Here is a 27,227-nt window from a genome sequence, read left to right on the forward strand (position 1 = left end):
TGTCGGCCCCCACCCCCTTCAGTGCTTGGGTGATGGTGGTTGTTATGCAACCTGTAGTTTGTTTTCAAACCCCAAAAACCTAACAAACCACATTTTCTGTTTCAGTTAATGTGTGTGCCTGTTTTGCAACCGACATTCAGATGCATCTTGTTTGACTTTGGGTGACTTGCAAATAACTTCTTGCTCTCCCTATTGGGGGACACGCACACATAGTTGCATCCCAAGAAGTGGCGTAAAGATGCGGCAGTCTTGCAGCTGCTTCGTGTGTGTGTGATCAGATCCTGATCGCAGCTGGACCGAATTCATTTGCATGAACCCTTAGTGTCTTTCGTAGTTGGTGTTACGAGGGCAGGGTGGAGGCGGCGGAGAGAAGGATGAAGGAGTTGCCTGCTTCGGCTAGAAAGTTCAGAAGGTTCCGGGGCTCAGGACCAACTCCGTGTGTTGCAAGGAACCGTTATTTTGCAACCCACCCAGAAACTTGCTCTCGCGGGGGCCCCCTCTGACAGTGTGCGTTGTTTTTAAAAGCCCATTGCAAGCTCTCAGCTCAGGATTTGAAAGAACGCCGTAACAGTTAAATAACATCATCAATTTTCAAATGTTTGTGTGTTGGCCTGCCTAAAACAGCTGCAACCGTTCTGGTGGTCCGTGGACTCACCTCGCAGCCTCGGCCGCTTAGAATCCTCTCCCTTAACTACCCAGCCCAGCCGGTCTCGCTTTCCCTTCGTCTCAGCCCTGCCGCCTCCCTCCTCCTCCTCCCGGTTAGTCCGGTCTGTCTTCATTGACGCTATAAATCTGCTGGGCGGAGAGATCCCTCACACCCGCGCGGCTTCTTTTCCTTAGTTTATACAGTGCCCTGCAAGTGCCCGGCGAGAGTACTTAGCAGACTTGGGACTGGAGGCACAGTGACTCCGGAATGCAACCAGCAAAACACATTTCCTGATCCTGTGCGTCCCCTTTGTTGCTGTCCGGTTTGTTGACTGATCGGGAATGAATGCACTTAAGCGCCCCATGCCTCCCGAGGAGGGAGAGATGCCACCTCTTAATGCAGTTATGGCAGGCTGGCATCACTTCTTCTCTATTTCCTTACGTTTTCCTAAACTGCTGGTCCTCCTCGCCCTTGAAAGGCACCAGCTCTCCCCTCCCTCTGCCCAAACCTGGAAAATGAAAGCAAAAATCATTGCATGGGCGGACTATTAAAAGGTTTCTTTCTTTCTAAGCATCCTTCCCCCCCCCCCCCACATCCACTGGGCTCTATTCTTTTTCTTTGCTAAATTCCCTTCCCCCCCTCCCATAACTTTAAATAACCATTGCAGCCAGTCTCCAGGGTGCTGCATATAAATAGCAAATTTGTAGTATCTTTGGATTTTATTTCATTGCTGACATTGACATCTGTGGGCCTGTTTTGGGATATGAAAAGCACAGACAGCTCTTATACAGCAGCATACAGATCTATATAGATGGAGATAAGCATACCTATAATACATATAAATTTCCTAGCTGCTGCTGTTAGTAGCTCTTGAGAGCGGAACAGTCTGGGTCACTTGCACGCCTATGTAAGTTTGCAGTTAGGTTCCACTGGTTGCAGCTACTGTACACCATACATTTAAAGCACCCTTAGGATTTCCCTCAGGGAATCCTAAGGAACTGCAGTTTACTCTTCACAGAGCAACAGTTGCCAGCACCCTTAAGGAACCATAGTTTTCGCGGTTCTTTGAAGGAAGCCATGTGCTTGAAATGCGTTTTTAAATGTACTTAAAATGTATGGTATGAATATGGGCCTTACTGCCTGTACATCCAGATCTATCTTCTGCACCACACCACACAAGCTGCATCAAAAGCACAGCAGGTTTGTTGCCTTATCACACAATCTTACCCTTTGTATATTCAATTCATGTGTCCCTAAACAGACTGTAGGAGCATGTTTAACTGATTCATCAAGCTGTTGGGAGTTGCCTGAAACATCTGCAGAGCTGCTTCTTGTTTGGCGCTCACTCGTAGCCGAGTAAGATTGCCTTCCATAAACACGGTTTTAACAATGAGTCCGTAAGTGACTGTGGAGGACAATTCTGGATCCACACGTCCTTCCACAGTGGGGACATTGGATAGAATAGAATCATAGAATTATAGAGTTGGAAGAGACCACAAGGGCCATCGAGTCCAACCCCCTGCCAAGCAGGATTCTGGGCGGTAGTTGATCACGGTATGGATTTGCCACACGTGCCTTCCTTTTAGCACGTTTCTACCTTGCGTCCTGAGTTTGAGTGTCTTCAAAGCCCATGACACCTTTGATAAAGGCTGTTATCCAACTGGAGTGCTCACAGGCCAGTGTTTCCCAGTTGTCAGTGTTTATACTACATTGGGGAACTCATAATTAATCTGTCCCTTTTGTGTGGTTCAGGGGGATAGTTCACCTGAATACTGTAGTGCTCTGCCAAAATATTGCATGCCATTTCCCCACAACCTTTTTTTTTTTTTTAGGTGTGGGGGGGGGGGAGGGAAAGTGAAGATGCCTCCAAAAAAGGGAAGGGAATTTCTAAGGATTTGTTGAGGTCGGTGGGTTGCAATTATCTTACAAGCTTAGGGCAGTGGCGAAGGGGATCTTGCCTTCTCTTCAGACAAACACTTTATAAATCACTGTTTTTGCAGGTGGATCTAAGCTTTGAAAGTTTGGCTGCACTTTGGGAACATTTCAGGTGCTCAAAAGGCATTCTCACTTCTCGCAGTGAGAGAACTGCCAGGAGGCCCTCAGAGCTGGACCTCAGTGTCTGGGCAGAACGATGCGGGTGGAGACCTCAGGCCTGAGGCTTTAAAGCTCAGCACCAACACAATTGACTCTGCCTGTTATTGGTTCTGGCATCACCTACTATTGACCTCTCTGCCTTCTCCCCTACCATTCCTTATGGGCACCAGCCCCTACTGGTTAAGAGGCTAGTCTTTAAAGAGGGGAATCTGATTCCTCCTCAGCCAGCGTGGAAAGACAGTACTAAGCTCTTAGCAGACCACTTCTTTTTTTTATATAAATTTTTTATTGATTTTACAATTTTTTTAAAACAATACAAACATATAAAAAGACATACACACATGTATAGTTTCATAACCTTCTTTTCATGAACCATGTTTCTCAGACTTCCCCATACCTCCCCTTTCTGCATCCCAATGTCCAAAAGTTTTTAGCAACTCTAAATATTTCTGTCAGTCCTCTGTCCTCTTAATCTTTCCTTTAGTCTAATCTTATATCGCTGTAACCCTTTCTTACTCAAAACCTCGACATTCTAGCATTCAACATAGCAGACCACTTCTTAGTTTTTAAAAAAACCTTGTATCATGCAGGCTAGTGGAGGAGTGGCAGAACAATCCATCCTTCATCTGCCAGTGTTCTGCATTTCTTTTTCGGTCATGGAAGTGGGGGAGCCTCTTACTCTACAGCCAACACGAGCCACAGGATGGTAGGGGAAGGATGGTGCAATCCCTCTTCTGACATCCTGCTTGTTCACCTGTATGAAATTCCTTGTCATTTATGGTGACCAGGCAAGCTACCTAAATTCAAGGCTCTTTGGTGGTATTATTTTCCAATGGTCTTTAGTTAGATTTCTCTAGGGCAAACAGAAGCTAGTCTAGGAATTGTGTATTTATTTCTTACGCATTTTTCATTGCATTTGTATCTCACATTTTTCACCAAGGACCTCAAGGTGGCACACATGGTTCTCCCCCTCCTCGTTTAATCCCTGCAACAGCCCTGTGAGGTAGGTTAGGTGGAGAGGGGTGACTGGTCAAAGGTCACCCAGTGAGCTTCATAGCCAAGTAGGGATTTGGCCTCTCAGGTCCTAGTCCACCACACAAACCACTACACCATGCGTATCCTCAATAAGTGATTGGTTGGCTATTTTGATACCTATTCCTGCATATATTTCATCTCATTCCTATGACTTTGAGCTTATACTTGTGGAATACATTTGACTCGAGCAGCATTTCTCCCAGCTCACTTTAGAATGTAAAAAGGGGCATATGGTTTATGTGCTGATGTATATGCACTTGTGGCTACCTTCTAGCAACAGTCATTGGAGGACATTCTCAGTGGCTTCCGTGAAAGCAGAAATGTTTCTGAGATAAGAGGATTACTAAATTATTACTCTGTAGCGAAAGTGAAGTCACTGCCTCGGACAGTACTTCTAGTCTGCAAGTTACAAACAGAAGCAGAATTTAGGTTCACATCCACGGTTATATCCAGCTAAGTACAACTTGGAGTAGACCCACTGAAATTAATGGGGCTAGGTTTGTCATGCCCGTTAATTTCAAGTGGGCCTTCTCAGACTAAGCTGGATACAACATCTATGCAAACAAGAATTTTGGTGCTAGAACATTTATTATTTCACTGAGGTTAAGGTTGTCAACAACTACCAGCCATGATGGCTATGCACTGCCTCCAAGACAGGAAACACCAGTGTTTCTGAATACTAGTTGCTGCAAACCAGAGGAGGGGAGAGTGATCTTGTGCCCAGGTCCTGCTTGTGCGTTTCCCACGGATATCTGTTTGGCCACTGTGAGATCAGGATGCTGAGCTAGAAAGGCCATTGGTCTGATCCATCAGGCCTTTACTTAGGTTCTTATTTTCAGTCGCTGCACATCCAAACAGGCTGATGGTTGTAGCAATTCGTTTCTAAGAATCTTTGCACAAAGACAGCTAGCTTGGAAAATGAAGAATGCACACATAGGATTGCTCACGTGTAACTCTTGATAAAACAGATCCTAGTCCAGCAGGCCAGTGTAGCTGGAGTGTCCCAGTGCTGATGTGAGTTGTGGTGATGACTGAAATGATGATTCACACATATCTTTTGGATGCAAAATTACTAGTAAGACAGTTGAGCTCAGTACAGGCTGGTTCACTTCTGTGCTATTAATATGTTAATGGTATTGCGGGTTTTGCTGATAATGAATGTGAAGGGCTTTGAACACTTAGGTAAAGTAATGTCACTCCTCCTAATAGTGAACTTGCTCAGTGTTTCTGTGCAGACAGGATTAGAGCCAAAACGGGGCTGTTGACAAACAGTATGTCAGTGAATCTCAAGGTATGCATGAATACAATACAAAAGAAAATAATTAAAAGGAGGCCAAACAAAGCCTCCAAACAAGTAATATGTACCGTATATACTTGTGTATAAGCCAACCCAAATATAAGCCAAGGCACCTAATTTTACCACAAAAAACTGGGAAAACTTATTGACACGAGTATAAGCCAGTTCACCACACCACAAACCTCCTGGTGGGCCAGAGTACGTGTGTGCGTGCGCGTGTGCGCACACGGCAGAGAGGGGTTCTCTCTCCCCCCAGCAGAAAGGGCTGCTTCGGGCTGCTCGTTCCCCGCTGACAGTGGCAGAGGTGGTGGAGGAGGAAGGAGCAGCCCAAAAGGGCTGTTTTCAGGCTGCTTGTTCCTGCTCTTTTGACAGCGACAAAGGCGGCGGCGGAGGAAGGAACAGCCCGAAAAGGCTGCTTTCGGGATGCTCGTTCCTCCTCGGCCGCCGGCAACAGCCTCTGCCGCTGGAAATGCGCTCGGGTGGGACCCTCACTCGAGCATAAGCTGGGGGGGGGGTTTCAGCATTTAAAATGTGCTGAAAAAGTCGGCTTATACATGAGTATATACAGTACATAGTTTTCAGGAGCTATGAGATGTTGAGCGCTGGTTGAAAAAAACCCCAAAACTAGGAAATTAGAGAGGTGTATGCGGGGGAGAATGAATTGAGCCGCTACCAACAGGAGTGTGGACCTGTGCCCTTCTAGATGTTGTTTGACTCCAATTCCCTTCAGCCTGGCAGGGCTGATGGTTGTTGTAGTCCAACAACATCTGGAGGGCTTCAAGTTTCACACTGCTTCTCTACAGCTGTATAGAGACCCGGAGGAAGGCATGGTGGCATGAACAGGAGCGCACATCCCTGTTAAGAGGTAAGACTACTGTATTTTTCCGTGTATAAGACTAGGTTTTTTCCTAAAAAATGATGTCAAAATTAGGGGGCGTCTTATACACTGATACATCTCCCCCCATTTTCTTAAATCTGAATCCCCCCAGATAGGGAGCGTCTTATACATGGGAGCGTCTTATAGACGGAAAAATACAGTATATAAATAAGCCTGTTAATGTTATTTACGTTGATGATGAAACAGTTCTTTCCCCTGCTTTTCTTGGAACTGAACTTAAGCGAGCTGAACTCTAGCTATTAGAAAAATAGAAAACACCTGAGAGAAATCTATGAATTTTGATTTCAGTGTGGGGTATTACTGGTTCATATATGGGATATCTAAGGATCAATTCCTTGCTGCAATAATACTATCAGATTCTTTACATGTATGTTGTTGTTTATTTCTTTCAATGGATTTGTAACCCGCCGTTCCTCCCAGGGCAGTAAACATACATATTATTTATGTGTAGGACGCATTTCTTTGGTACTTGGTACACAAGAGTAGCATAATTTATTAACTGGACACACATGTACCAAATCGCGGCTATATGAAGGGTAAGTATTAGGCCCTGACCCGAAAATATTTCCCCCTCCCAGCAATATATGCCATTCATAAATCATACAGTTTTATAGCAATTCCCAAGTACAAAATGGAAGTCTACGAAGAGGTTTTATTGTGAAAGTTGTGATCTTTTCACTTCATTCATGGAGCTCTTTTGAGAGTTTGTGAAAACTTGTAAAATACTTTTTAAGTCATGCAAAATTGTTTATGCTTAAAAGGATGTTCCAGACATGAATTTATCTTTTGCTTGATTGAAGGAATTGGCCCATACTAGTTTTTCAGTTCTGGGGTGAGTGAAGTCTTATCTACTCCATTCAGGACTTTCCAGTCTTACAGTTACAAGACTTCCCCCACCCCTTCAAAAAGGCATGTATACACATTAAGCACACGGCGACACAACAATACTTCAGTTATAAAACAAATTGGCATGGCACTTATGAAACTGGACAAGATTTGTCTACTACCTTGTCAGTTTCATTGAGCAGTGATTCCCCAGTGAAAGAAAATAAATGAAACTTTTAAACAGTCAATGTTGCTTGTTTGTTCTCCACAAAAGCAACATATTCTTACTTGTCCATTGTGTATCTCTCAGGGAGTTTCTCTAATTCTGGGGGCTTGTGCTTGTAAACATACAACAGAGTAGCTGGCATCTCTCTGTACTGTCTTGATGACAGGCTCCTGTCACACCTTCAGATATAACAGCATTCACTGGGAGACAACAATAATGAATTGGTGGCAGGGCAGACTTTTCTTTGTAAAAGATGGTTGAATGAATCTGCTTCTCCGTACAGGAAGACCTGTGATCTGAAGTGCTGCTGTCGTCCATGCAACTCTCTCATCCCAGAATGCAAATGGGAGGTTGCCAGTTTGAAATCACTCCCATTAAAATCTCCCTGATTATAACCAAACATGTTAAAATTCCCATGCTCATAGAAAACTATCAGGTCACACTTTTGTATGCATGGGGGGGAAATGAAATCCGGGAACTTTTTGACAAGCTGTCCCCACATGATTCTGAGGTGGTACTGAGAGTAGTATAGGAGGACTGTTCTATGTGCCAACATGCATATTTGAATCCACTGGAGTCCGCTGTATAGGTTACAGCAGCAGTTGCAAAAGCAGAAGTTCAGGTCACTTGATCCTCTTCTGCTTTCTGTGCTTCTGTAATGTGCTAATCGGTTCTCATTTCTAACTGGCCGCTAGAGAACATCTAGTCCTAAAAGTAAACAAGGAGGTCAGGAAAACACCCTCAAAACCTGCACCGGCTTGTGCTCTTCATGAGGAGGCTGGAGCACCATGAGCATTTAGGGAAATCAGGCCTGAAATCACCTTGAGGAATCTTCTGCTGTCTCAGTTCATGTGTATCGCCACATTCACAACTTAACTCTTCATTTGCTTTAAATGTCATGTCTCCCCTTTCAGCTAGTATAGGAGAAGACGTTTTCTCCTCCTAATTAGGAACATACAAAGGGACTATAGAAGCTGCCTCACGTGTGGGCCGGCCATTGGTCCATCTCACTCAGCATTGTCTACACTGATTGGATTTCAGTCAGAGTCTCTCCTAGCCCGGCCTGGAAATGCCAGTGATTGAACCTGGGACCTTCTGTATGGAAAGCAGATGCTTTCCATTAACAGCTTGAAACTCCCCTCAGCCCTAGCCAGTGGGAGCTATAGTACAGCAACATTCAGGCACCAGGTTGACTGTCTCTACGCTACCGTTTCCCTCACTAGTCTGCCTCTGTTCTCCAATGAAACTGATAAGCTGTTTGGGAAAAGCTTTGTCAGTTTTATTGATTCCCTTATCAGTTTTCTTGCTTACCGGTAGTTAAAAGTATTACCGCAGCTCCCCGTATTTAAGCTCTCACTTGGTAGGCATTGGCAATAAGGAATTCCATGCAGGAGAGTGGATGGTCTGGTGAAAGAGGGATGGGGGGGCTCTGCCCCTCCTCTACACCCATCTTAGAAATTAATAGGGTTGATGAAGCCTTTTGGGACCCGCAGAGAGCCCAAACAGTAGGTGGTTCTGGTTCTAGTGAGATGCAGAGCAAACTAATTCTGGTTTGTCTCCATTCTCTTCTCTGCTGAGTTATGCAAGGGGCACCACTGAGACCGAGGAGGAAACTGATAAGCAATGTTACCTGCCTGGACTGGTTGTAAGTAAGAAGGCAGGCCAGGTTGGAAGGCTCAGGGCAGACTGCGGTTGGTGGGGCAGTGCCCTGCCCCAAGTACCCTAACAGATCAGCCTCTACTGGCTGACAGAGGGAAGCCCCCTCCTCCTTGAGATCCAGCATAGTAATACGTTGGGCGGCTGGAAGAAGGATGGTGCTCTCCTTCCTCTGCTAGTAATATTTATTTCCAGCCTAGTAACTCTTATGTACTTATTCACAAGGCTGCATTACTGTTTGCACAGGGGCTAAGTGTGCATACAAGCCTCCTTTTGAATGAGGAACAACAACAAAGGACCATCAGCTGAGCAGCAGTGGCGGGCAGCAGAGATAAGGGGTGGCTGGATCAAGTTTTACAGGGTTGGTGAAATATCCTTCATCCTAATGCTGAAGCTTAGATGTTATGGGAGAACCACACTTTCTTTGTGATGCTAGTGCTGGGGCAGAAGGAGTGTGTGTAAATGTGCTTAACACTTCTCCTTTCCACGATTTCTTCCCTTCAAATGAAACCCAGGCAGTTAAAACCAAAAGAAACTGGTTTAAATCAAAATTATTTTAAATATTGTTTACCCAGAAAAAACTCTTCGCACTTTGCGCATATTTACATGCAGGAAAATACTGATGAGATCAAACTTTAAAAACAAGCAGTGATACAATATATATATATATGTATAAATATAAAATAAAATCAGGAGTTTTTAAACAAATACACATAATTGAAAATGAGCCTCTTGAGGGAAAATGGGTGTTGGGTCACTTTACAGGGGGAAATTAGCACCAAGAAGGGAAAACATACCTGCACCTGCACATTCCCCATCATCTCTGTATCTGCAGGGTTGGAACCATGCATTTTCCAACATAATGTCTCGTTCAGCCCTTCGGATGAGAGGAACTGTGGATTAGGCTCTCCTTTTGGCTACGTGCTGGCTCAGTCTAGTTGGAGAGTTAGTTGGGTTGAATGACCCAGATGCTACCTTTAGTTATTTTACATCTCAAGACGGTTCTGTAGTGTTTATTCATCTGAGATGACATTTCTTTCTTTTTTTAATGGGAAAAATATTTGTGTAAAGAACATTGCTGTTCTTGGCATCTTGAGTGCAAAAATGTTCAGCAAAGTCATTTCCCTTGGACAATTAATTTGGGTGGTGCTGCAACAGACCTGAAGCCCCTGTTTAATCTTTCACAATATGTTTTCTGCTTTCAGGAATACCAGATTAGTGGTCCCTGTTCGGGGGGGGGGGGTGGCTACTGGCTTTGTATATCTGACACCTTAGGAAGAACTATAGTTGCTACAGCCACTATACATAGAAGCTGAAACAAAGAGAGTGCATGTTGGCGTATTAATAATCAGTCTAATAATGCTATCAAATATTAAAAGGAAGACAGTTGATGGGCTGCCAAAATGAAACTGATGGAAGAGTGTAATGCCACTTTAAATAGTTGTTGCGGTCCACCTACTATTAGGCACCTTCTGCTTGGGAACTTCAGATCTTGTAAAGTGATTTGTAAAAAGCAGACTAGCACTTGTTATATGATTACACAGCTAAGGTTAGGATTAGGTGTGGAGTGAGGAATCGCCTCTAGCCTCATCCCCTCTTAGGAAGCCCTGGAAATGCTCTGTTGTTTAGTTGTTCTGATGAAACTGGGTTCAAATCCTGACATGCTGAAACTCCAGCTTCCCATCTGTAGAAATAGGGTGGAAATAACTGACCACACAAGATTGTTAATGAGGAAAACTGTACAGTCCTTTGCTTATAAAAAGCGCCTTGAGAATCTCTGCTGTAAGGAAATTGCCTTTCATATCTTGTGATTCCTAAAGTAAACTCTATATGTGGCAAACAATATAAATTGTGTGAATGACCCATATTTCATTGCTCATGTCTTACATAAACTCCTCTGGATTAGATGAGGTTATAAACAAACCCAGTCTAGAATCACAATTAGTGTAAACTGTGGACTCTACGCTGCTCATAAGGCAGCTGTTTGGGCATTTGAAAGAAACTGTTGCAAATTCTAGAGTTTACAGATGGAGGAGTTTACAATTCTGAAGATCTGTTACCAGGATGACAGCAATGGTAAATGCTAATCGACAGTTCATGGGGTTGCAATCTCTTTTTCCCACAGTCACAAAATCTGCTGACAAATCTGATAAATAACCCTACTTCATCATCAGAAAAGCTCCTAAGAGCTTGGGACATCTCCAGGGTCCTTTGATAGTTCCTTCTAGGACTTAAGAGCTGCCTCTCATCCAGGTGGTGGTGGAGGTGACTATTCCCAAGGATCTCTAGAAGACAGGTGATGATGATTAAATCAGTTTAAAGCTATAGTGAGGCATGGAGATGGAGAACATGTGGCCCTCTAGATGTTGGTCAGCAACTCCCATTGTCCTTGAGCAATGGCCAAGAGTCCAACAACACCTGAAGGGCCACAGGTTCCACTTCCCTGGTTTAGTGGACTGTGCATTGTTTCCATGGAAATTAATGGTTTAAACCCTGCAGCAAGGTTGTAAAGGATAGCTTTTATTTATCTATTTAAGAATTTATAAACCGCTTTACATTGGAACAACCAAGCGATGTATAAATATTTTGTATTTCCTTTAAATGGCATGACTCAGAACAGTTTTTATTTGAGTTTAGCAAAACCAGCACACACTCTTCACCATTTTGAACTGAAAGAGGATCCAGGACAAATTTGTCTTGCTTTGAAGGGGATTAATTTTACCCTTGACTTACAAAGGCACTTAAGGGAACAGCTGCTATTTCTCTTTCTTCTTTGAGAGAACTAGGTTATCACACCACACGTTCTGCACAACACCTCCCTCCAAATAATTGGCCACTTCCACATCCAACTTCTTTGAAATTCATTTATTATGAATTCCGAGCTGTAAATAGATAAAAGTGAACCAGCAGGGAGTTGTGGTTTTCTTTGCTTCTGGTTATGAACCCCCCCTTTTTTGCATTCAGTTGCATCCTAAATCTCCAAGATGAATGAGACAACCAGATAAGGTCTTTGCCAGATATAAGGAATATGAACTAATGACATCCTGCTTTTTGTTTACTCATCTTAGAGCACCAAAGTTAGTAGGACTGCACCAAGACAGCATCCTGAGTTGCATGGCTGTGTATCAGCTTCTGAACGTACCTAGGCCAGGACTGCATTCAGAAAGCACTCCCTTCTGCTTTCCTGACGTTTACTCTCCTGATATTTTTATTTTATTTTATGTGACCTTTCACATGACATAAAAAACCGCTTATGAAAAAAACTTGCAGAATCTAAAGGAAACTTAATACTGATTTCTGTGTTAATTGTTTCTAGAAAATAAATCTGTTTGCAAGCCTATTATCCCGGAATATTGTGGGGCAAAATTTGGGGCAGTGTCCTTGCATATACTTTTCCCCCTGCAGTTTTCATTGGTGAATCATGGGGGAATAGACACACACATTCTCATAGAGGGTGGGAGGGTATGGTGCATGTCCAATTATGTCTGCTGTTGTAACACACCACAGCCACTGGCATGTACACAATTTAGTGTAACATGACAGTAAAGCAATCAGGTAATGCAGTGTAAAAAGAACGTCAGAAACTGGGAACAGAAACACAAGCATTGTAACTATTTCTTTACTTACTTACTGCCCTTCATCATAAGATCTCAGTGAGGTTTTTCCTAAAATGGGTATTTTTGGATGTGGGGTGTCAAATCCTGCCCCAAACTATCCATTGACCCTGAAAGCTGAGAAGATACTGTCAGTTCTACTTGGAGGGGATTTGTACAAATCCAGGGTTTCCTCAGGCCTACTGATACCTTCCTGTTGTGCATGGGTGATGCAGCTTCAGCTGCATTAGTATAATAGTGGAAAATAATACATGATTATTTTAAACTAAAAATGCTGCTTAGAAAAGCAGCAAGTGAACTGGTGTATCTTGAACGGGAAAGGGGTTGTTGTTGGGTTTTGTTTTGTTTTTTTGGTCCAGAGGGTAAGAATGCTGATTGAGGCATTGTACTTTCAGCTTCTGAGAACATATGATTGAGCCCTCCACTAATTAGTCAGCAAATACCAGAGATGAAATTTAGGGAATTTCTTCCAAAGTATGTTCACTGACCTGCCGGTTAATGATGGAGTTATTCAAGCCCAGTTGCTTAACTTTTCAGAGGAGAACTGTTGTGTCATCGCAATGCTCTGGTTCCATTCTTTCCCCCCTTTTCCTTTTCAGGAATCAAAACTTGAGGATAGAGCAATAGGTGAATTAAAACAACAAGCAACCGTGCATACAGTTTGATGGCACCTTTCAGCATCCTTGCTGGGTTTTCTGGAAACTCTTGTCACACAAATGGGAATAATGACTAAATACTGGGGTTGATCTAAGTTAGTTGAATTTGGGTACCATGGGACAAGTTAGTCATGATTTAAGTCCCATTGATTTCATGACTTAAGTCATGAAGAGCTTGTTTCAATGATTTCAGTGGGAACCACCTGAAACCGGTTTAGTCTGGATCCAGTTCCAGGATGGCCAATTGTGTATTTCCAAAATATGAGAAAATGTGCCCCCACCATCTAGAACAAAGAGTACAATTTTGCATAAAATTTGTATGTACATATGCAAATTTAGAAATAGTTACTGCAGTTTGAACTGAAATACAATACCAGAGTAGGAAAGATTATGACAAGGAGATCTGTTTGCCTACTCCATGTGCTATCCAGATACTGTGCATTGCTAGTTTCAAGCCTCCTCTCCCTTGTTACAGTTCTTTTAACTTTAGACTACACAGGTCTTCACACAAGAGGACCTCTTCACATAGAGAACTGTCCTCTGTAAAGCAGGGTCCATGGCCACCCTATCTAACTCACAGAGACTTTCTGAACCCCACATTGTGATAGGGCTGTTTATTCCCATCTGTTTCCCTTATGCAGTAGCTATGCATGTAAACTGGGTTTTCGGCTGTGAGTTCAGATCTTACCTCAACCCATACCCTTGATGCCTTTCTATAGAATGGTGCCAATCAAAACGGCATTTGCAAGAGGTACCTACTTAGGGAGGAAAGGTGAGGTGAGGATTGTAAAGCACATTACACATTTATTTTTTTAGAGATGCTTGTTCAAAGATCAAAACAGAAGTCTCCAAAGTAAGTAGTTTTGGTTTCTATTCATGCTGTTTATCCTTCCCTCAAAACATAGTCTCAAGTTTAAGTGTAGATGCTTGGATTAAAACTTTAAATTCTCGTTTGGGCATTTGGACCTTTGTCATGACAATTGGAGTGCTGTTGTTTAGGATGCTAGCCATCTGTGCCCTATTACAAGTTACCATTCCAGTATTCCTCTCATTGTTTTTGTCCTGCAACAGTCAGCCAGAATGCTGAATCATTGTTGAACTGTTTTTCCCACTCCAGGTTTCCCCCGTTTCCCCCCTACTTATGCAGTATTTGGGGGTTTTATTGGCCCCGACTACTTTCCTCTGGAAGGTTGACCATGTCCAAATCTTGCCCTTGGGTTTTAGGATGTTCCTCATGCCTGACATACAGAATATAGAAACCTGAAGACTGAACTAGAAAAATCTTGGATGAAATTAAGACATTCCTGTCCTCTTTTTTCCTCAGGTCTGATCATGAAACTCTAGATTTTAGGAGCAGCATATTTAGCAACTGTAGTTTTAAAGATGCTTTCTTATAAAGTTACTATTTCATTCATGGATAATAAACAAATGCTGAATAATATTGCTGGAGCTATCCTTTGGTCCTGCAGTATGCTTATTGTTATTGTTACAAGGATTTAAATCTCTTATCTGAAAGTAAAATTATTTTGAAAATAGAAAGCACTTCATGTATAATGCAGGTATATTGACATGTGCATTATACACCCACTTTTGATATGTACTAGTTCATTTCTTTGTTTTGGCTACTAAGGCATGGATATTACTGGGAAATAAATCAATATGGTTTCTTTGTTTAGATGGCGGCAGAAAAGAAGTCATGCTGTTAATACGTACAGGTTGCCCGAATATTTCTCTGTTGGATTTGTTCTCTGCATTAGTTCCCCAGGATTTGAGAAGGAAAAAGACTGTAGCTCAGAGGCAGGGCACCCTCTTTGCAAGCAGAAGGTCCCCAGGTTCAATCCGCTCCATCTACCGTGGGTGTGTGGGTATGTGGGTGTGTGCTAGTAAAATCTCTTGTCTGAAACCCTGGAGAACTACTGCTTGTATTTGTTGAGTAGCTGTGGAGAACCTTGAAGTTAAAAGGTCATTTCCCTGCTTTTATGGTAACATTTTCAGGGTAGGATGAGTTATGGACTGGGCACTGCTTCCCATCTCTCCTCCTTGTTGTAAGTGAAGGAAAGAAGGTCTAACAAAGCATATTTGGAGAGAAAAAAAAATTCCCTGGCATACATCCACACTATACATTTAAAGCATTATGCCACTTTAAAGAGTCATGGCTTTCTCTAAAGAAGGGTGTAGTTAGTTAAGGGTGCTCAGAGTTGTTAGGAGACCCCCTCCCCAATACACAGAGCCACAGTCACCCAAATGGTTAACAATCAATTCTTCTTCCCAGAGAACCAGGCATTGCAGTTCTGTGAGAGGAATAGGGGTCTTCTAATAACTCGCAGCACTTTTTACAGTTCCCAGCATTCTTTGGGGCTGACCTGGCTCTTAAACCGTAGTTTAAGTAGTTATTTATGTGTATAGTGCATATGTGGCCTATGTAAGGGTTAAATACTTTACCTTCCGCTGTATAAATTTATATGTGTATATATGTACATATAATCTCATGCAACCCCCACCCCCCGGGGCGGGAAGCACTTGGATCAAAGTATCAGTAAGGCCAGACACTCTGAAAGCAGTCAAGTGAATAATAATCTCTAAACTATCTTGTGGCTTTTTATTTTCTAGTAAATCAGATAGAACGGGTGGAAACATTTCCAAGTATTTTGTGTTTGTGAGTTGTCTATCATGTCAGTCTATTAGCTGGCTAAAAAGTGAGGGACAAAAAACGGTCAAATCCCCATTTTGAAAGATGTGAGTGCCTCAGACTTTGAAATTAATGACTCACACGTAGCTTTCCCTGTTTAACTTCCTATTTTTGAAAGAAACAACACAGCCACACACACAACCACAGTCTTTTAATATACCCTGACGTATATTGTCACCAAAACTGGATGATGATCAAAGTGAAAACCTTTTATGTGGTAAAATTCAAAGCAGAAGACTGCGGTAGTGATTATTCCAGCGTGAAGCTTTATACTGTAAAACGTTGTCAAAGTAGAATCACGAGGAATGCAGGAACGTAGTGCATCGTGTGGAGAAAGAGGTTAGAGATATTTTCTCTCTCCCTTTTTCTCATAACACTAGCACTTCTGGACCTTTAATGAAGCTGAATACTGAAAGGTTCAGTCCAGACAAAACCAAGTATTTCTTTATGCAGTACATAGCTAGATGTGTGGAATTAGCTGTCGCTGGATGGCCATCAGCTGTAAAAGACAATTACAATCCATTGAGGATCAGACTTTTGACGGCTCCTATCCACTATAAGTTTGCTCTTCCTCCACTGTTTAAGGTAATGTGTCTCTGAATATCAGTTGCTGGGAGGAGTCAGAAGTGGGGACAATTGCTGTTGTACTCAGGCCTGCTTGCAGGATTCCCAGAGGCATTTGGGTCAGCCTTGTGGAAATCAAGATTCTGGACCAAATGAGCCTTTGGCCTGATTCCACAGGGCTCTTCCTATGTCCCTAACAAGAGTTTGTTTCTGCCCAGTTCAGCTGTGATTGTCAATTTAAAGAGCAAGCTGGTTACAAAGTGTGGGGGTGGGGGAGAATCTCAGGGGCTGATGCAGTTTTGGGGGTCCCTTAGGCTTGGGGGACGCTTAGGCATTTCCCTGCATAGGCTCACCTCCTGTCACTGCAGTCTGTTCACTTGTCCAATCTGTATTAGCTCTTGAATGCTCAGAGAGGACTGGTAAGCTAGTAGTAATGGTGCAAAGGAGAAGAGCAGGACCAGGGGGCTCTGGGGGTTGCAGTGCTCCCCCATGGGGGCCTCAACAGCTGCCCAACAATGCCTGCCCTGACATCAGCCCTGGGAATGCTCTCAATCAATATATTTAAAATAGATTTTTACCATATCCGGGTCATAAAAGTCTCTCATTCTGTTCCGTGCCACTGTACAGATCAGCTCTGTCATCTCTGACAATATTGATCATCCACTCAGAAAGTGAGTAGTTCAGCTTCCCTCCTCCAGTCCTCCCTCAGCCTGACATGATCAACACTGTCAGAGAGCTGCTGTTATTGATCAGTGATCTGTGCATATTGCAGGTGCCCTACAGCTGAGACCCATCCCTCGGTGATTCAAGATACAAGGGGCCTTCCCTCAATTGCAGGCTGCTTGGAAAAATCATTGTGCAAATCCTTTTTTATGTGCATGGATCCCTGTTCCTGGACCAGGGCCAAATAATAGTAGGCAGCAATTACTTTACACTATGGGAGGCTCCAAAAGCATCTCAACCTTTGCTTAATCTTCTCTCAGGAGGAGCTAGAGTCATTTAAGATACTTACATTCAGATTTACTAAAAATATAACTAAATGAGTTGTTTCACTTTCTTATAACAGGTGAAATCTAGCCACATATTAAAACTGCTTTGAAAATGCTTTTTTGAAAAATGTTTTTAAAAATGCTTTGAATTTTCCATAAGACTCACCATCACTATCTAGTGTCACATTGTATATTGTACTTAAGACACACATAAAACATTTTATTTGCAGCTGTATAGCCGAGTCTGCTGTCTTTCCCCCAAGTTAATCTTCAAAACCATCCAAGTTAGGCTACAAGCTTCATTCATGGCCCTTGGTGTGTCTTTGGATCTGTGGCTGAAGACAGGAAATGGCACATCCATTATTAAGTATTCATATTGATTTTAACTGTATTTGTGTTGATTCATTTATTTCCTGTGTTGTTTGTGTTGTATTGCAATTTGAATTCCATAAGAAATTAAAGAAATAACAAAATACATTTAAAAATCATGCAGCATCAAGCACAGCACGTTACAATTGCTACAACAGGCACAAAAATCATTAAGTGGTCTGTCAAGACCCCCAGCAATTTTCAATTTTGCGGGGGAATCTCTGCTTTAAGAGAAATCTATAAGCACCATTAAAACAACTACAGGTTGTCTCCCCAAATCTGTTCACTTTTAAAACCCTTTTCTCCTATTGCCAGCTGGTCATTTTGTTTTCCAACCACAGGTGTTGAAAACTGCAGCCCATTTCCTTTTGATGGTTGTGGTTAGTTGCACACAACAAGTATCTTATTGTGGGTTTGGTGTATTTTTTTTAAACAAAGACCTGCTCTATTGCCATTCACTTTACAAAAGCAAAAATAAAATTGTAGAACAAGAAAGCCGTGTGTGTATGTGTATAATTTTTTTTAAGAGGACTTCATTGTTCTTATCTGAATTCATATCCTGTTTAGGATGCTGTGTGTGTGTGTGTGTGTGTGTGTGAGAGAGAGAGAGAGAGAGAGAGAGAGAGAGAGAGAGAGAGAAACCCAACAAAATAATTACTGGAGCATTGGGTGATATCCAGCTGAGTCATAGGTAGAACAGACCCATTGGGTATATTCTGAGCATGACTAATGTTGGATATCATCCATTGTTTCTCTCCCTCCACCCCCTTTGATAGTATCCAGAAACAAAGATTCTTGGATGGAAACTTCAATAACAGAAGTAACTGTTCACGGCCAAAGTGATGTCCACAGTATAATTAGCTTCAGACATCCATTTTGAGAGTGTGTGGTTGCCCTCTCTTTTGCTGCTTGTTCTTTATTTCTAGGAACATTAAGAAACTACTCCATACCAAGTCACACCATTGGCCCATCTAGCCCAGTATTGTCAGCACTTCCTGGCAGTGGCTGTCCAGAGTTTGAGACAGGAATCTTTCCCAGCTGTGGCTGGAGAGATCTTCCTACGACCTATGTTTGAGTTGACACCCTTCTCCAGTGTTCAGTTCTGATAAGTACAAAATCCAGTAATGCTTTGTGCTTGGTTTGTTTAAACAAATAGGCTATGATGTCATTCATATATATATGAATATATGTATATTCCATTTTCTGCAGTCATCATTGTGTCCAGAAGGGAACTCTTTTAAGAGTTTCTGTAGCAACGTAATGCAGCCTATGCAGATGTAGAGAAAGAAGAAAAGTTCAGAGGGAGCTGAGTGAGACAGCAATTTTAAGAGTAAATTATTTGGAAGTATTGGCTTCTGAAGGAGGAGTTCCGAGGAAGCAACAACACCCCCCACCCCTTTCAGCATCATTTTATCAATTGTTACAGCAAAAGCACTTCCATGGAAGTCTGTACTAACGGTTCCAAGAAGTGCTTGTTGACGTGCCTGCATCCTGAGGCAAGGGCTGTTGGGAGGGTCCAAGGCAACGGGCCTATCACATCTCAGCTGGAGTCACTTTGAACAGAGTTCAAAGAATTTCAATTTCTTTCCCTTCAATCCTTTGTGTGTAAGACAAATTCAAGAGGCAAAGGTCTTTCTCAGATGTGGAAGTGTGAAAGAAAGCTTTTCCTATTGAATTTCTGCCTCCCTCAAATAAAGTCTATCAGATATAACAGTGGCAAATTTAGGGAGGAGCTGAGAACTGATATATATTGTATTACACAACCCTGTGAAAAACTAAAAAGAACACCCACAAAACCTAGGTAAATATACTTTAAAATATTCTGCAGTAAGCTTCAGAATAGCAAGTTTCTTAGCAGAAAGCTATTACATACCAAAACTCTCCACAAACCTATGTATCTTTTTTTGCTTTAAAAAAGAAACAGTTTATTGGGGCTTTATTCCAGATACTTATGCTCTGTAATTAATGAGAGGGTTTGTTTTAACTCTTACCATTCTGTTCTGTTCTATTCTATACTTTATTTATTTATGCCGGGTAGCAAATTTACAGAAAGCAACAGGAGGTGTTTTTCAAAGTAGCTGAATGTTGTTTCTATGTATGAATGTGTGGATAAATGTTCTCTTGGCAAGTCCTTGTGTGAGTAAGCAGAAATAAATATTTCTTTTTTTATTTCTATATCGCATATGATACTGAAAGGCTCTAAACATGGGGTGAGGAACCTTTGGTCTGCCAGATGTTGTTAAACCCCAATATCTATCAGCCCCGGCCAGCGTGGTCATTGGCCAAAGACGATGGGACTTGTATTCCAGAAAGATCTGGAGGGCAAAAGATTTCCCATCTGTAGTCAAAATAATTGACTATACGTGTAAAACATGTTCAGTAATGCTTAGGTCTCGCTCAGTGTCTAGGCTATGAAAATTGTTACAGCATTTCCACAACAGATAGAACATTGAAATCACATCATTTTCCATATTTGAAAATGATGTGATTAATACAAATTTTGAAAATGGGACATTTTTGCCGCTTACCACAGTGTTTTGTTTTAATTGTTTCATTAAGAAATGTTATAAACCACTTACTCAAATAATCCCTAAGTACATAGAATAATCCTAACAATTAATACTATATAAGTAAGGGCTTATATCTGAAGTAGCACCATGTTTCTTGTTAATACAAGGATTTAGCCTCGGGTTAGAATAATAGCACATGCAGAGCATATTAGTCTTCTTTTGTTTTTTAAAGCAGGTTACAAACATTGGTGCCTCTTGCATATTATTAACTCCAATTTGGTCCAAGAGGAGCAGGATGAAAGGAAAAATATTCCTGGTTATGGAATCTGAGGCTTGGGGGGGCAGGGAGGGGTTTGATTATTGACCAGATATACTGACCACACTTATTGCATGTTTTACATAGTACAGCCATGTTCCTTGTACCTGATATTATTGTGGGATTTTTCTCTTCCTCGTATCATTAATGCAATGAGGGGTATTTTCTTTTCTTTTTTTAAACAACTAGCTATTTCAAGCTTGTTATTTCCTTGACCCTCAAGACCAGCTTGCTGTTGTTTGTTGATGTGATTTCTATAGTTACACTGGCAGAAATATGCTGCCTTTCTCATTTGGGCCCCTCAATTCCAGAAATAGCTAGATAGAGCAAAGTGTTAATAGCTGGCGACTCTAGACATGAGTCATAACCATGGTGGCTGTGATAGCAGTGGAAAGATGGCATTGATAAGGTTCCAGAGTGTATCTTTAATCTTTAGATGTCAGTTACCTAACCTCCTTGTTAGGTACTGGGAGATCTGTGTCTTGGAGGAGACAGAGGCACAGGTATGGTAAGACAAGGACTCACATGACACCAGTAGGAGGATCAGGTAAGCTGAGGTGGGTGGGAGAAAGCAGAATCTATACCAGAGGTGGAGGTATGAAGATAAGCCTCTGACCTGCTCTGAAAATATGCTAGCCTGCTTTCTCCAGATTTTTACCTCTTAAGTCATTTTACGCTTGAATGTGTCTACAATTGCTAAATGTATGGCTGGTTTTGCAGAAAAGCCAGGGGGCCATATGCACTATACATTTAAAGCACAATTATATGACTTGAAACAGTCGTGACTTGCCCAGAGAGTTCTAGGAACCATAGTTTGTTGAGGGTGATTAGAGTTGTTTTAGAGACCACCCCTCACAGAGCTACAATTTCCAGAATGGTTTAGCAGTGAGTCTTGTCTTCCCAGAGAGCTGTGGGAATTGTAGCTCTGTGAGGGGAATAGGGGTCTTTCAAAACCCTTAACAAACTACAGCCCAGGTCTCTTAAATCTTAGATTAACACCATGGCCATTTAAAGTGGTATAATGCTGCTTTAGGTATATAATGCATATGGGGCTCAGATTTGAACCGCAATAAAATGACTGTGGATAAACAACAGCTCTGCGGACTTTCCCTCAACTATAAGTGGCCTTCTGGACCAATTTCAAAATGGCAACAGCTTATGAAGGAGCTAGGAGGTCACTGTGGACCTGTGATTAACATGCATACAATTTGACTTTACCTCAAATATCCTTTTTTTTGGCCAATCGTTCAGTGAAATAAGTACACACACACCCCCCCCCCCCAGCAAGCCGCCGTCTGAAAGTGGATGGCAGATTTCAGTCTGCCTCAGCTGCTTATTTGGAAGGCATGCTGGCCTTGGGCAGAGGAAATTTTTTTGTGAGGATTAGGCTTTGAAGCTTTTCTTTTAAGAAGCAAATTGTTGCTCAGAAATCTGAGGTTTTAATCCAGGAGACTTGTATGCATCTTTTGTTGTGGAATGTCTGCAGGTAGAGAGGGTCTAGATTAGAATGCTGTGAGAATTGTCTTTGATAGGACAAATGATTGTGCGAACTCCAAAACGATGATTGCTTTCTGTTTTGAAGAGGATAGCACACGTGTGAGACCAAAAGACACTGTGTGTTTCTCGCTGGTTGCAGCTAGACTTGCGACACATAATTGCAAAAGGTCGTGTTGTCCATAGATTGCTGGTAGATAGCAATTGCAGAGAAGCTTAGTCATCATCACATTAGTGTCATCAAAGGCCAACTAAATCAGAATCGTTCACCACTGTTTGGAGTAACTTGGTTTCTTATATAATGGTGAATAATACAATGAAACCCCTCACAAAGTACATTTCAGTTAGAAAGAAAATATTAATAGCAGGTAAGGTCGCAAATAGAAATTATGAAGATCAGGGTTAATGTATGGTCTTGTGGGCAGCAGCATTGTAATTTGCAAATCTTGGTTCACAAAAGGGGACTGAAAAAAGGCCTGTTAACTGAAACAAGAGAGAGAGAAAATTAAAGAGAAATATGATGATATTTGGTTGCTAAGCTGTTTCTTCATGGTTCCTGATTATTAGAATTTCTAAACAATTTTTGGGGGGGAATAAAATATTGGTGTTTATTTATTCATTTTAGTTGTTTACTAAAATACTTTAAAGTACTTTACCACCATATCTGAAAGTACCAGGGCAGTGCACACTGCTAAAACATAACTAAAAAAAAGGGTTTGCAAATGCTACAAACAAAATATCCAACTTAAAATACTCAAACAGACAAGAGGAGAAGAAACCAAGATAATAAAATAACCATATTATTTTTTAAGGGTTTAAAAAGAATGAATAGCGTAAAATATATTCCATGGTGTACAAAACATATCAAGTAATCACAAATGTTGCCAAATAAAATCATACTTAGTAGGAATGTGCCAACCATGTGATTGGTTTGGTCATATGAATCACAAACAACCCCCAAACTCAAGCAAAGTCGGAGGGGTCTGCATTGCCCTTGGCCCCTGGTATCAGTTTTCAAAAATGGCAAAAAATGACTTTTTAAAACAATAAATCCACAGAATAACAAGATACATCATTCTATCCTTGAGAGATCACTAAATAAGAGGCCAGCTAGAAGATAGAGAATTAATTGTTGGCAATTAATAAAAAAAATAAGATGCTTGCCTCTGACTGGACCCACTTCTCCACACCCCCTTCATTACTGCCCATTTGTTTGATTTCTTTCTCTAGGCCAAACTGGTGCCCTTCAAATATTTTGGACTACAGTTTCCATCAGTATAGCCAATTGTCAAGGATGCTGGGAGTTGTACTCTAACAAAATTGGGGGACCCCAGGTTGGAGAAGACAGATATAAACCATACTGAACATAGATGGGCCTAAGATATATGGCCTGTGACTGTGAGTTGTCATCAGTATGAGTTAATCTGAATCAGGATGTTGGGAATTTGTAGTACGGCTCAAATAATAATTAAAAAAAGCCTGCCCAAACACTTTAGTAAAAAAGTCACCTTGATCCTGAAGGAGAATTTCTTTTGTTGAAATGGAGCAGCTTCAATCTAGAGTTGTAGGTGGGCATTTAGCTGCATAATTTGTAATGTTCTTTTTAAAGAACTGAAACCTGCGCTAGCAGGCTCTGTTAAATGCCACTAACTGCTTTAAAGGTTAATGATCCAAATACTCTCTTGAGTTGTGCTCTTTACTCAGAATACCTCTTTGTTTACTTCCTTTTTTCTGTTGAATTAGTTATACGTACAAAACCAGCACTTGATTTGCTATTACTTGCTTATAAAGTCTGTTCCTCTCTGAGGGCGGCTGCTGTGCCGGTTGCGTTGGTGTTGCTGTTTACCTCTGATGTTACAAAGAACACTAGTGTAGCACCCTGTATTATTCAGTGAAGGAATCCTCTGTTTTATGGGTGGCACTGAAAATGGGACTGCTGCATTGATATGGTGGTGTTGTGGTGAAATCACCATGAGTTGGCTGTTTGGGTGTGGTGTTCCGTCTTGTGAGGACTTCTGCCTGTTTCTGACACATGTCAAGTTCAGGGTTAAAAACCTCCTGGAAAATCTTTTTGAGCTGTGAGCTGAGACTACACAGGGTTGTGAGTCATTATTTAACCTTCATGGGATCAATCATCATGTACAGTCACCCGTTATTTAGCACCCAGGGCCTTGAGCTCTGTGGGGAAGCCCCGCTGGTGGTTCTGACATTTACAGAATGCTGTGGGGAACATGAGGCCCAGGGCACCCCTGAACCTTCCCCAGGCTACACCCTTTACTGGCCCTGCTTTGCACAGCAAACCAATGGCAAAACGTGGTTTCATTTCATTTATAGAGGGTTCTGAAAGGGTGCAGAAGTGCCCTATGGCAGATAAACTTGGAATACCTCAAGCAACAGTGTGTGACTGTGCGTAAGTAAAAGTGACTTTGGGGAGAGGTAAGAAAGGATAATACATAACAGTCCTTTTGGTTCATTCATAGAATTCTAATATGTCATAATAACAAACTCTTTTGAAAATAGCCTTCTCAGCTAGATTGGATATGCAAAAACTTAAAAGTGGTGAAAAATAAATACATGTAAGCAATAGGATGTAAAGGAAGCATCTCTGCTTCTTTTTGTGTCCTGCAAATCATTCCTCGTGTTCACCTTTTTGTAATTTTGTTTCTTACTAAAATTCTTCCTTTCAAAAATTAGTGTGCATATATGTGATTGTTCTTCTGAAGTATTGAAGATAGTGATGCAACTTAGAGGACCATCTACCATGAGGAGGCCACTTTCACACTCACCACAATGTATCTCCAGTCACTGGAAGAGATATTATCATGGGCATTCTTCAGCTGCATAGGACAGTGACTTTTACCATGTCTCAAGAGGAACTGGAAATTGTGGCGTTAGCATGGTTGGGGTAAAATATGCCCTACCACATAGCCATACAGGGGCTGTAACAGGGGCTCCCAACCTTCTGGGGTCTGTGGGTACATTTGGAATTCCGAAAAAGTGATGTGGGCACGGCCACAAAATGGCTGCCGTCGGGAGCAGCCTTTCATAAAGTTGCTGCCTTGTCCTCTTTCTCAGAATCAAAATATTTCTCAGGATCACCTCCAAAACAATCCCCCCCCTCTCTGCAAGGATCAACCCCAAACTCTCTCTCTTTCAGAATCACCCTCTCCTAAACTTTTTGTCTGGATCACACACAGACCCCCCCCCCAGCACATAGGGTCTATCTCCTCAGATAATGTAGCGTGGGCACTCAAACTATAGCATTTACAAAACACCCATCATGTACTAAAGTGGTGTCTGTATCCACTGTCCAGTAGAGTTGTTTTTAAAATGACAGTGATGGTGCTCTTGGGAAGAAATCATTCTCATGATTTGTTCTCTTGTATTCTCTTTTACCCTATGTTTTTAAAAGAACAATCTCTTTTAGGTCTGCTAGGAAACAGCCAAAAAAGAATCCAAGAAAAATGATTTACAGTCTCTAAATTCAGAACTTCAGTGTCAGACTGTGTACACACAGCCAAGGTTTTCCCCCTCCCATATCTTGGGTGAATTACAAAAGTGGGCTGTAGTGGAGACCACCCCTTCCTTGCACAACTTTTATCAGCAGGCTTCTCTTTTATACATTTTGCCCTCCTGCGGGCCACCTAATGTTTCTTTCCAATTAGTCACCCAACAAGTAGTTTCTCCTCTCAAAAGCAGGCCTAACAGACACAGCTATCTATCAAGTCAGACCAGCCCTTGCTAACACAATTGCAGGAAGTTATTCCACGTCTCAGACAATTCCCATTTCTATCTCTAGAAGAGCAAAAGGTCAGAAAACAGCAGGCAGTTGCTTTGCCAGCAATAGCAACATGGGCAGTTACACAGAACTCAACAGGGAGAGTATGTGGTAAGCGACTCTCTGCCCTCCCTCTCCCTGTGCCCCCTCCCATCAACTTTCTCTTGCATCAACATGCCTTGAGTTCTAGCTTCCGTGTGCAGCAAAAGCGCAATTCACACTAGGTTTTAGAATTGGATTATTTCAAGGGGTTTCAAAGTTAGGGGTAGGTGGCCCAGGCAGTTGCCCAGAGTACTGAGCTGGGAGAGGGTTTCAGAACATAAAAAGGACCAGTCAGTTAATAGTCCTGTTTTCCATTCAGATATCTCTGGAAAGACTGCATGCAATCATGACCTCTTCCATCTTTGCTTCTCAGAAAATGGCATTCAGTGACATATTGCCTCTAAGAAATCACCATCCATGATGAGCATAGGTAGGGAATCCTCACTCAGTGAGCCATAAAACTCAGATTCACCAGCTTTCCTTTCCTTTCCTTTTTAAAAGAGTATTTTAAATATTTCTAGCATTTGTAGAACCTGAGATATGAGGCAAAATTCACAGGCACTATTTATTTCATTTTTTGTGTGTGAGAAGCTACCCTGGTCCCCTCCTCTCAGTGGTTTACTGTGCCTGCCCACCCAGAAAAATTCCTGCAGACTCTTGTGCTCTGGGCTTCCGCATAATCATTGTTGCTTATAGCTGTTGATAGTCTTATCCTCAGTGAATTTAGAGTGTCTGCCTTAGGCTATCTACTAATCAGCTAAAGTAAATATACAAACAATTGATTTTCTCTTATAATGCTGGCACCACTGACCAGCATGACCCATGTTGCGTTGACATTCACTGTCATTATTTCCAGGAAAAATTACAACATAAGTGTCTGCTCAACAAACGGTACACATCTGAGTGGTTTGGGCCAGCTCTGCATCTGAAGATTTTTTTTGCCTTATAGGATACATCCGTCAATCAGCATGACAAAACTAGGAAGGTGATCACACCACCAGTTGCTCAGTTTATCTTTGATACCAGTCTTTGCCAATCTGATATGCACCAGATGTTTTCGACTGCACCTGCAGCCAGCTCCAACCAGCAGTTCAGTGTGACTTACTTCTGAGTGGTCATGTACACAATTGTTCTGTAAATCTGTTAATCATTCAAGTTGCCACAAGATTATCTGATGGTTTTGGCCCAAAGAGACTAGTATATCTAAAGAGACTATCATGACCTCTCTAGAATGAATGAGAAAACTGTTTGGGGACATTATCAAGCAAATAGAAAAATAGGTTGACATGCCTTTGGAGACATAGCTAGGCTTATGCTCATTGAGGTTATTTTTTAGTGATTAATTATGGAATTCACTGTTGATGATGATAAAAGTTGACTGTGTCGTCACCCCCAATGTCATTGAAATCCAGATGGGCATGTGGGATGCACATTGTTGTCTTGTCAAAATGCTTTAAACATCTTCCCCCTGCTGGATAGCTCTGCATTCTGCTTAGGTTAGAGGAAAAATTTAGAGGTCAGTGGTGAGA

At 41.9% G+C, this 27,227-nt stretch overlaps 1 protein-coding gene across 7 annotated transcripts in view; it reads left to right on the forward strand.

Moving 5' to 3' along the window:
- The window catches only part of GAB3 (GRB2 associated binding protein 3), a 93,038-nt gene that overhangs the window by 14,587 nt on the left and 51,224 nt on the right, over positions 1-27,227 (forward strand). For 2 of the 7 annotated variants that reach the window (XM_081180172.1, XM_081180174.1), the window contains exon 1: positions 15,995-16,221. The exons of 3 other annotated variants lie outside the window; for them this stretch is intronic. In XM_081180172.1, coding sequence (XP_081036298.1) covers positions 16,033-16,221 — 189 coding nt within the window. In that variant the 5' untranslated portion in view covers positions 15,995-16,032. Of the gene's footprint in view, positions 1-15,994; positions 16,222-23,789; positions 23,980-26,109; positions 26,129-27,227 lie in introns of those variants that run through there. 2 more of the 7 variants (XM_081180175.1, XM_081180177.1) reach the window with 2 other exon arrangements.

The sequence above is a fragment of the Podarcis bocagei genome (assembly GCF_964188305.1).
Source record: "Podarcis bocagei genome assembly, chromosome: Z".
Lineage (NCBI taxonomy): Eukaryota > Metazoa > Chordata > Lepidosauria > Squamata > Lacertidae > Podarcis > Podarcis bocagei.